The sequence below is a fragment of the Centruroides sculpturatus genome, unplaced genomic scaffold (genome assembly GCF_000671375.1).
Source record: "Centruroides sculpturatus isolate CEXI.00-Female unplaced genomic scaffold, Cexi_2.0 scaffold31, whole genome shotgun sequence".
In the NCBI taxonomy this organism is placed as follows: Eukaryota; Metazoa; Arthropoda; class Arachnida; order Scorpiones; family Buthidae; genus Centruroides; species Centruroides sculpturatus.
In genome coordinates, this window is record NW_019384496.1 from 1,260,774 (window position 1) to 1,272,439 (window position 11,666).

At 30.0% G+C, this 11,666-nt stretch overlaps 1 protein-coding gene across 1 annotated transcript in view; it reads left to right on the forward strand.

Annotated features, from left to right (window-relative positions):
- The first annotated feature begins 653 nt into the window (after window positions 1–653).
- Window positions 654–11,666, forward strand: part of LOC111621925 (serine/threonine-protein kinase VRK1-like) — a 104,095-nt gene continuing 93,082 nt past the window's right edge. The window contains exons 1-2 of the mRNA XM_023364176.1: window positions 654–657; window positions 8,176–8,226. Coding sequence (XP_023219944.1) covers window positions 654–657; window positions 8,176–8,226 — 55 coding nt within the window. The remainder of the gene's footprint in view (window positions 658–8,175; window positions 8,227–11,666) is intronic.

The following is an 11,666-nucleotide window of genomic DNA, read 5'->3' on the forward strand; positions in this document are numbered from 1 at the left end:
TACCCTGAAGAACTCAGCTTCTACTGCACTATTTTAGATTCAGTTTTTTGCATTTTTGAATATGTTTTAGTAGGGTGTGCTGTGAAAATGCACATTAAGAAGGGATTTTTTGAAAATTCTATCTCCAAGGGAAGAGGAGAGTATAAAGTGTAAATAATAAAGAAGGAAAGTAAATAGTAGCGCACATAGTATACATTTTGACAGTTAATAAATATTTTAATAATTTCCATTTTTCAGGTAACTCAAAAACAATATATCCAAAATAAACGCATTTGATCAAATATTTGAATTGTTCCAAATCCAAAAAATTCGAAATATTGAATTTTAAATATAATGTTCCAAACAAGTTATTTTTTTTTTAGATTTTAGAATTAAAATTAATCATTTAATTCAAGTAAGTTAATTCTCCATTATAATGAAAAATTTTCTGATTTTTTTTATTTTACTGTATAGGTTATTTAAATTTTTCATTTTTTAGGTTACTTAAATAAAAAATCTTTTTAAATACTAAATTATACTAAAAATAATAACTTGTATATTTATTCAGTTAAAATTCAATAATGATTTTAATCATTTTTTTCTATTCGATATCCGATAAATAGAACAGTGAAAATGAGATTTTTCATAAATTTGACCATAATCTTATAATCAAGATGGGTGGGTGATAATAATAATAATATTATTAAGTGCAGAGCCAAAACGGTTAGGAGTGGAAAGTTGAAATTTAGTACACAGTTAGGGTATGTCGTGAGAATGTACACAAAGGGACTTTTTGAAATTTCATCTGCAGAGGAGAGGGAGAGGTTACGAATTTGGATTTTATTATACTATTTTAAATGTGGTTTTTTGTGGAAAATCGAACATGTTTTTAGACCCATCTAAAAATTCTCTAATTAATCTCGGAAGAGGGTGAACCTAATTCTTGCACCTGGTAAAAACAGGAAAGATTGGCTATAATCTAATAATCTTAATTTTTGCTATCGTTACTTTTTGCCCGATCAACGCTGGACTCATCTGCTAGTTTTTATAACAAGATTTTAAAAAGCAATACTCCAATCACTCAATCTGGTTCTTATTTTAGTAATGAAAAGTCCTGCTACTGACAATGCCCTTTCTGATTCAATTGATATGGGTGGAATTGTCTAATGCATTTAAGAGAAGACAGATGTGTTTTTTTCACCTATAACCTGGGAGATTTTCCAGTTTGTTTTTAAGATGCATTGTAGTAATTTTTTTGCTGTCTAGTATTCTTGATTTGTTTATCTTGGCTGCTTTACAGTAATAGCAACATCAAGCTTATAGTCCAATAATTTGGCAGTTTGTTTGGCTTTAAGAATCAGGTTTACGAAGAAAAACTTCATACTTGCATACTTCATACTCATTTGTATCCTGGTCCAATTTGCACAACCTCACATAATGCAGTTATTGAAGCCACTGGGCATGGTTAAAAATTAAGACAGCGTCAGTGCAGTTATTCAAGATATTACAGGTTCTGACAAGTAAAGAATTTTCAGTCATGTCACAAATAGACTACATATTGATTATTGACAATTTATGACATGCCTAATAAAGCATTAATAAACTAATAAGCAGGCTTAAAATTAATAAATACAAATGTATTCTAACAGTTTGAGTTAATTATACTTTCTATTTGCAAAATTTCCTCAACCTTAACACAAAATAAAAAAATGAACTTTTAAGAAATTTGTGTGATTTACCGGGATGAGAATTTCACAGGTTAAAAAACAGCAGGGATCCAGTTAGAGAAACCCTAATTGTAACTAATTTTTATGGATTATGAATTAAAACTATGTTAATTGAAAATTTGTTCCAGCAAGTCGATTTTGTTCAGTTGAGTACTGAGTGACTTTTTTCCAGAATGTATATTAGAGCATTGTTCCGCAACCTTTTTCTACTCGCGGCACAACATGACTCAACACTGACATGTATTCAATATAGTGGCCTTCTGTAGTGTGATGTATGTATTTTTATTCAATTGTAATGTTCCCAGGCTTTTGTGCAGTGTGTGTGATATCACACCTGTACAGGAGACAGGTACAAGCACCCTTTCCATCTTCCACAGATGCTTTATTTCCTGGGAACGTTCTGTGTACTTGCTAATTTTTTCAGTAAATATGTTTTGTATATTGTGAGTGTTTGGAATAGATGTCTATAATGTATATGATTCTATTGTTTGTCAATGAGTGTGATGTCTGGTCTGTTGTGGTAAATTGTTTTATCTGTGATTATGGCTGCTGTTGTATATTTTGTGCATGTTGTTTTCCAATACTGTCTGTTCAACATATTTGTAATATGGTTCGTGGATGTCTAATAATTTGTGTTTTTTTGTGAGCTCTGAATGTATTTGCTACTTAATTATGTCTGTATAAATAATCTGTCTGTGCCAAGAGCTTGCAACCAGAAGTGATGTATTGTATGGTTTCTGGCATGATGTGACATTTTCTGCATGTGTCCTTTGTGATTGTTATATCTTTGAGTATGTGTTTTCTGTAGTTTTTAGTATTTATGACCTGATCCTGTATGACAATCATGAATCCTTCCGTCTCCCCAAAGAGGCATCCCCGATCTAACCAGCTGTTTGATGCAGTTTTGTCAACAAAATCCTGGGCCAGGTCATAACAATGGCTGCTGTGGAGTGCCTTTCAAGTCCACGATTGCTTAATGGTGTCTATGCTATTTATATGTTGTGTCATGCCCATACATTATGAATGTAAATTTAATGGTGTGTTATTTGAGTCTGCTAGAGTTACTGCTTTATGTAACTGTGATATTTCTTGTTTTTTGTAGAAAAACTCTCGCAATGTCTGTATTTGTTTGTAGTGGAGGTTAACTATGTCGATCAGGCCATGTCCGCCATCTTAATGTGGAAGGGTTAATCTTTCTATGGCAGATTTAAGATGATGATGTTTATGCTTAGTAAGTGTTGTTCTTGTTTTCATTTGGAGTTGCTCAAAATCTGTGAGTCCAATGTATAACTCCAAAAGAATAAGTGAGTACTGGGACGACATATGTGTTTATTGCTTTAACATCATCTTATTTCATCAGTGAATGAAATACAAGCATAAGAAACACAATGACTGTGATAAAAATATATAAATAACACTTGAAATTAATAGAATATATAAAAGTTCACGTTACACCTTTCATCTTGTGATGGCACACCGGTTGCAGTACACTCTATTAGAGTATTTTGTTTGTCATTTTTACAATTGAAGTAATCATTTTTGGTAAGTAATACCTATGGTTAAAAAAAGTTTAATCACACTTACTAACATGTTTAAATAAACTTTACTAAATACAAAGTTTAATCTATAAAAAGAAAACAGAGCGACAGTCTTAAAGGCTGAAAGTATGAAAGCAACGATGGCACCTGGCTGATGGGAAAGTTAATGCAATATTTTTCTTCCTTGTCTTATCAGTTTTCATTAAAGTAAATCCGATGAAAAGCCCAAAATAATTTGAAAAATTCACTGTTTTAAAATCCATGGCAAATTTGAGACAACATGTGTGTTTACTTAAAAAAAATCAAATTATGAAGTTTACATTTAAGAATTGTGAAATTTTGTATGGAGGATTTTCAAAACCATTTTAGAGTGAAACTGGAAGTTGTGTTATACATCACAGCCATTTTTTGTTCTTTTAAAATTTAAAAGGCAGCTAAGTTCTATTTATAGAACGGTTTTTCCAGTTTGCATTTTCTGAGGAAGGCTGATAAATTCAGTGGCTGAAAACATTCGACATGTATTTTTTGATGATTATTTGCTGGAAATTTTGAATTTAGGTGTGATTTGTGAATATTACAGTTTCAGTTTTTGGTGAGACAGTATTTATGTTGTGTTATACATTGGATGTTCCCAATTTTCAACTGTGTTGTACGAGGGATACCTATATTTATTTTGTTCTGCATGCTTTAAAAATATACTGCACTAATATAGATATTCTGAAATTTCAGATGCTTTATCTTAATGAAATCTTTATCAACAAAGTGTCTATATATTTAATATACCAATACTATGTTAAGAATAATATACTTCACTAGTTATAATTTTATGTAATCACTTAATTATTGTAGGAAAGTACAGGTATATAAGTTTTTATAAACTTAAGTTAAATATTTCTTAATATGATGTGCAAAGTTTTTGTAATACAGTAGAGCGTCAATTATCCGAAATGTCAATCATCCGAAAGAATTTCAGTTGACAAATTTAAATTTTTGCCAGTGCTGTGGCACTGCAATCTTTGGCTATGTCTTGGGCTACTCAAATATTTTACATTTTTGATACTAAATTAACTTCTGAAGTATAATTTTTTATTGTTTTTATATTTTTCAATATATTTATTTTGTTTGTACAAAATAAAAAAATAATTTTTAACGATACAATAGTCTTCGTTAGGCTTAACATCGACGAAAATTCAACGCGAAGCGACACGCAACGGAGAAAAATTTCAAGATGGGATAAATTAATATATTTTTTCGTACATAATCGGTTATTCAAAACATCGATCTTTCAAACAACCCCAGTCCCCAATTGATTCGGATAATCGACGCTCTACTGTAGTTGATTTTTTTTTTGTTTTAATCAATGGAACAACTCTAATTCATTTATTTTAATAGGAGCATTGTTGTTTCTAAAGTAGTACTTAATTTTATAAATTTTAAATATCACTAATACTGAAAAAACAGGATTTTACAAAGCATTAATATTTCTAAAGTGTTAATAATAATTAAAAATTTTAATAAATTAGTTCAATTTATTTGGCATAAGAAATAAAACTCCTATTTAGAGAGAAAAGCATATACATAACATTGTATGTACAGTCAAACCTGTATACATATATTTTTTTAAATATTAAGTATTTCTTAACAATACAAGTGGTTATTATTATTTATTTATAGCATAATACAATGTTATATAATTGTTTTTACAATATTGGACAGTTACACAAAGTGTTAAACACAAAATACTTGTTTTGTGGTGTTCCAAAAATATAGATAAATTTAAACTTTTAGCAATAGTTCATAACATAGATTGATGAAAATTGTTTTAGTATGAAAAGAACTGCAATTGTGTTTATTGACTTCAAAAATGCAATTAGGCATTGATTTTATTAAATTGTAAGGTTTCTGGATCCCTTTAAAACTAGCACTAAAATAATTTCTTGTTTAAGCTCCAAAACTGTTGTAAATTGTTTGTTATTAGCATAAATTTTTCAAGCAAGAATTCACCCACAAGTTCTCAATTGGATTTATGTCTGGGCTTCTTGCTGGTCACTTAATTGTTGAGTGTGAACAATGAAAGCCAGCATCGTCTTGTTGGAAAATCCAATCAGGTCCTCCAATTTTCTCTCCAATAGGTATTGAATTATTTTTTTTGGGTATCTTGATAACTTTTACATGTCTATCTACCAGTTAGTACCCAATTTTCATAAACCATTAAATCCAAAGCACACCATAACAGAACCACCACCCTTTTGCCTGCAAAAAACTGCACTTTTCTTTTTTAATTTCATGCCAGTAATTAGGCTATCTGAATTAAATTTCTTTTTATCACTGGCAAGAACTGAGAGCCATTGGTCATTCCACACCATGTGATCTTTAGTCCACTGCATTCTTGCCAATTTGTGTTTTGTTGGTGGTTTTTTCATCATGGCAGTAAATTTCATGTAACTTCTTTGATGAACAGTGCTTTTAGATATTTTTAATTCACTTTCAAACAAAATTTGACAAACTGATTTATCTTGTTGTGATGCAAGAGGCACAGTTCAATTATCATCCTTTTTAGATATGATTTTGAGCCTCCCTAATTGATGTTTAAAAGCTATTAGTGATGAGTTTTTCAAAATTTTATAAATTCTAGGAGTAGATCTGTTCATTTCCTTGACACTACAGTTTTCTGCTTTTAATTTTCATATTCGTGCAATTTCTTCCATACTAAACTCTCTTCCATGTGAAATTTTGTGAAGTTTTGATTCAATATTCAAATTATCACCTGATGACAAAGTTAGTGTTACTTCATGCTATATATTATTATTTTCATAATTTTAAGTTTCTTATGCTTGAAACTTTAAATCTGTTTTATTATCTATACTTTTGGGACAGCCAAAAATATATTTTTGTTGTTAAGTTATTAATATAATGATCTTTAATTATCAAAACTCAATGTGAAGTAATTTGAATATACAAATGAAATCATTCTCAAATCCTAACAATTCTGAAAAGTAGTAAAATGTTGATTATCTATACTTTTGGGATACACTGTATAGCAAAAACCTGTCATTAATGGAAGATTTCTTTGGTTTCTTGAATTTTCTGCAAAAATTAATGTAAATTAATTAATCTGTATACAGTAGAATCTGTGTAACACGAAAATGGAAAGAAAAATCAGACCATATAACAGAAAAGTCAATATTCCATGCTCAATGGAAAGTTATACTTAAAACATTATTGCTGAAGCCAGATTGTATTCTTTGTTTAGAAGCCTATTTTAAAATTTTTATGCCACATTTTGTTTGAATAAAATCAAATTGAAGTTTGTGGGTAAAATGCATATCAGGCATATTATGTATGCTTTTTATTTTTAAATGTAAAAGATTTAATGATATACAAAGAGTAAAAAATACTTGTGTATGGGGAAGATGCTCTTGAATTTCAAACATGTCAATTGTGGTTTTGAAAGTTTTATTTGGGAAATTTTGAACTAAAGCAGTGTTTCTCAACCTCTAACGAATCGTTGCCCCCTTCAACGTAGTATCGCCCCCTTCACTTCAAAATTCCGATGCCGAGGGCCAAGACTAATGCCAAATTTGTACTGCATTGAATAGACTAGTAACTAGTATAATGTTATTTGTTTAATTATTGTATGTTATAATGAATAAAATATCTAATTATTCTTAATATGATGTTTTACTATATCGCCCAGGAAATTGTTTTTCGCCCCCTAAAATATAAATTGTTACTAATTGCCCCCTCAACATGGAAAAACGCCCACATGGGGGCAATATCGCCCCCATTGAGAAACACTGAACTAAAGGATACAAAACATACAGGCTGCCCAAAAACTGTTGACAAAGAGAAATTGCAGGAAGAAATTGTTAAAAATTGATAAACAACAACCTGTGAACTTGAAACAAATTTTAGTGGGTCACAGACATGTATTGTTGAAACACTTCATCCACTTGAAATGGTTGTAAAATGTGATGATGATTGAGTATAATTTTGTCTGACAAAAGTAGGCAGCTCTAGGGTTTCATTTTATTTTTAAATTAGTTTAATAATAGAAGACGTTTTTACAGATGACAAAATTAAAGTTAAGTAAAAATTATTGTTATTAATCAAAAATTTGTTCTGGCAGTTGTTGATTGTTCTGTTGAGTACTGAAGTATGGTACCACTGTATTTGATTAACATTATTTTGATATACATGGTAGCATTGAAGGATTAATTAATCATTTTAATCAAGGAATACCTGTAGTAGGTAACCTGTATATAGCAGAAACCTGTCTACTACAGAAGAATTGCTTGGTCCTGTGGGATTCCATTCTAGACAGGTTTGACTATATGTAACAAGTTATGTAACTTTCCCAGCAAAATGAGATTCTGTTGAGATTTTATTTGAAAAACTTTTTATAACAGATGGCTTCACCCAAATTTTAAATGTTGCCGGAAAAGTTGAGCAACTCGTTGCTGGTTTATTTTTATTGGACAACATTTTACTTAATCGTTTATGTATCTTTAAATAAGCAATTACGAGGCTGTTTACATGGGCGATTACCTGAGGATTACATCGATTACCACAATATCTGCAAATGCGCACGTAACAATAAAGCATTCACTTCATTCTTTGTGACATATGCATTTCGATCCCTTATCCTTTATTCGTTACCAATATGAAAGTTCATACATTAATACAAAAATCCAGCAAAACTCCCTGCAGCATTTCAGAAATTTTCGATAAAAATCACAGGAGTTATTAAGCTTCAAAGAGGGTGAACAAAATGGTGTCCCCCCACACACTAACATCAATACATACAGAAAAAACACCCGAATTTTTTGCATTTCTCGACGTTTCAACGTGTCCTGAGTCCAAAAATGTATAAATCTTGGGAGGTCATTTGTTGACCGATTGTCACACTTTCCCTCTGTTATATATAACAGACAGGAAAGTAAAAAANCCTAAACCAATTAGAAAAGGAGATGCCCAAAAAGGTTTGTTTAATTTAAACTTTTTTTTTATTATTTATATTAAAGTGCATATTGTTTTTATAAAATAAATAATATAAATTTCCTTTACAAAATAATTTTAATTACATTTATAGTATATTCAATGGATTGATTGCATATACTGTTGGATTAATGAAATATAAGCATTTGAAATGCTAACAAATTATTGTATTAATTAATAAACTTTCTGATGTGTAGCTGCATTTAGTTGTAAGACTACTGTCACATTTTTTTTAGCATGAGTGGTTATAATTAAAAATTTCTCTTAAATTGATGATTTAAATTAATATTATGAGATTACAGATATTACAGATTCCCTGTAGATCAAAAAATTTTTATGACAATATTTTCATTAATGTTAATGCAAACTTTTGTGTATAAATGCTAAAAATATTCTGTTCAAAGCTTTATATGAATATATATAATTTATTACATTATCAAATATTGGCAATCTGTTTTAATTTTAAATGCTGATTAGCTTATAATTCTTCCTGTACTACAGGTTAAGTTGAAAATAACTAGGCATTGAGAAATTGGTATAATTTTTGTAATAATAATGCAATCATAATAAAATTTGTACATGTACAGTATGTACATCAATCAATGGAATTTTATAATTTCCACGTCAGTGTTGTGGGTATTGACCTAGAGAGGCTGCATGTACAGTGACAAAAAAGATGGTTGACCACTTGTGTGATCAGGAGTGAGCACAGATTGTTGCATGCTATGAGGTGGAGAATTTGGTGGTTGCTGTGCAGAGATGGTATATGGTGAAGGGATGTTACGCCACAATTTATCTGGAAACAACCAAGACTTGTCATTTAAAACTAAAATGATCACGTTTGGTTGTAAATGCACAGAGAAGTGGCTGTCCATCTACATCTCAATCTGAGGAAAACATGTCACTGGTGAATGGAACTGGTACCTAAATTGAATTTTAAGATATGCATCTGTATTTCCATTTAATAAGGTACATGTCAAATAATTTTTTATCATCATTGTTTTAGAACTATAGAAATTGTAGTGATTTCTGAATGCCTAACCTTGGTCACCTTTACTTAAAATCGTTTTCTTTCCTCAACCGTCATCCAGCATAGGGATTTACATGTTAAATCAAATTTGTTAAACTGTTTAACTTGAATTAGGGTTTATACCAGGGGTGGTCAACAGTTTTTGCCCCCGGGCTGAATTGGAAAGAAACTTTTTTCACAGGCCAAACCAGAGGCTGTCCTAGAAAGATTTTGAAGTGGTGCGAGATCTCATTGTGGTGTCACCCCATAGAGACTAAATTGTACATAGAGATTACAGATACCTTTCTCACATTATCATGCTTTATCAACATTCTAAGCTTTACTTATGAGATTTGTAATGGAGGATTAGCTCTAACTGGACAGTGAGTTGTTGATTTTTTTTTAGGCATTAGAATTTTTCACCAATCTATTCTGACTTGAGTAGCTAATATTGAAAGATTAATTGCAGGCCACATACAGCCTGCAGGCTGTATGTTGGCCATGCCTGGTTTATACAGTATTTTCATAAACACTCCAGAATTTTATGTACTTAAGTTTTATTATAACTCAAGTACTTGTTTTTTATTTCAAAAACAAGTTTCAACTGAACACACTAAATATTATGATCAAGCAACTAGTTTGAAATGAAGACAATTCCAAAATCTTTTAAAGACCATGGAAATACTGTCAGAAATATTAAATTTTGAAAATTTTAAAATTTGAAATGAATAAATTTTGTGTAAATATTTTAAAATTACTTCTCTTCATTTCTGGTTAGTAAATATATTGGGTGATTAAATGAAAAGAAAATTTGCAAAAGTGACCCACAGAATTTAATGGTACCTGACTGACTAGTCATGCAAAAGTGATTCCTAAGTTCAGTTTAGTATTATTGTTAAAATAAGTGTTGTTATAACTAAATGCCTTCTACTATAACAGAATTTTCATAATGGAAAGTTATCCAAAAAAGAAAAGTTTATTGAAAAATAAGGTGACAGTTTGTGAAAATATCCCAAATCATGTCTAGTTTTTAAACAGTTCTAATGATCAGATGTTGATATTCATTTGCTGAGAGTTTCAAATGTTCTCTCTCAAGTTCAAAATAAATGTTCCAAGATTTAAGTTTTTTTTTTTTCAATCCATAGCAGACCAGTAACAAGCATAGCTAGTTCATGACTGGCAAGTCTGACTTTTAACATTGCCAAACTCCTTACACTACTCACACTTCGGAGGGTTCTCTTTTGTTTGATGTAGTAGTATTTAAATTTATAACAATTAAATTATTTTTATACTTACTCATTTATGAATTAGAAATAATTAACTGACAAAGAATAATAATACCAAATATCTTTTTAGTATTTAAACATTGTGAAATATTAGGATATGAAATTTAAAAAAATTTTTGTTGAGTAATATTATAAAAAATTAATTTTTCATTGATAGTATAAGTTTTTTTTAGTTTAGTATTGTTACATAATGGAATTTTACATACTTTTTCCTTAAATCATCATAAACTTGATTTTCAAACTTTATTTTTGGTTTCATATAACTGTGTAATACGGTATATTATATTACAAATAGTTGTGAATAGGAATAATTTACTTCTAAAAATCATTATTAAGAAATAAACTAAAAATCCAGTCACCAGAATTAAATGAAATTTTTAACCTGAAATAGCATCTTGTTCATGATTAGTCTTGAGTTAAATCAAAAGTTTATCATCTAGTAATAGATCCAGGCCTCGGAGTCACTCACTTTTCTCACTTGTACTCACTTTTCTGAAGTATCCTCACTTTTCTCACTTTTCAGGTCATTTTCTCACTTTTCTCACTTTTTTGGTCATTTTCACGTGCTTAATTAAGATGTGGGACAAATCAAAAATAATTTTAAAGACAAACTATCTGCCAAATTATCGGACTATCGGAATAGAATTTTCTGGAAGAAAATACGCAGCCCTGAGCGGGACTCAAAATTGCAACTGTTACTCAGTGTTGTTAGGTTATAGGAAACAAAAATTTATTTCACGTATGTAAAAATATCCTTTATGAACTTAAAAAAATCCCTGTCATTACAAATTCAGAAGCCAGTGTTGAGTAAAGTTATGTACTCATGCCATATTTTCATTATTCGCCAAAATCTACCTCTTCCGAATTACATTTCCTTGTATGGAGTTTAAAAATAAGTATTCTAAGCATCCCTGCGTTTTTTGCTGTTTTCTAAGAAAATCCCTCTGTAGGGAAAAAAACACTAGGCGGAGGGATTACCCTCTCAAGCTGACAACACTGCTGCTGCTTTTAATTAACAATCGGGTTATGGAGTTGTTTACAAAAATATTTTTTTACTTGATTTATCTTTAAATAATTTCATAAACTTGAGTTAAATAATGATTTCATAGCATATTGTTAACGTTAAATC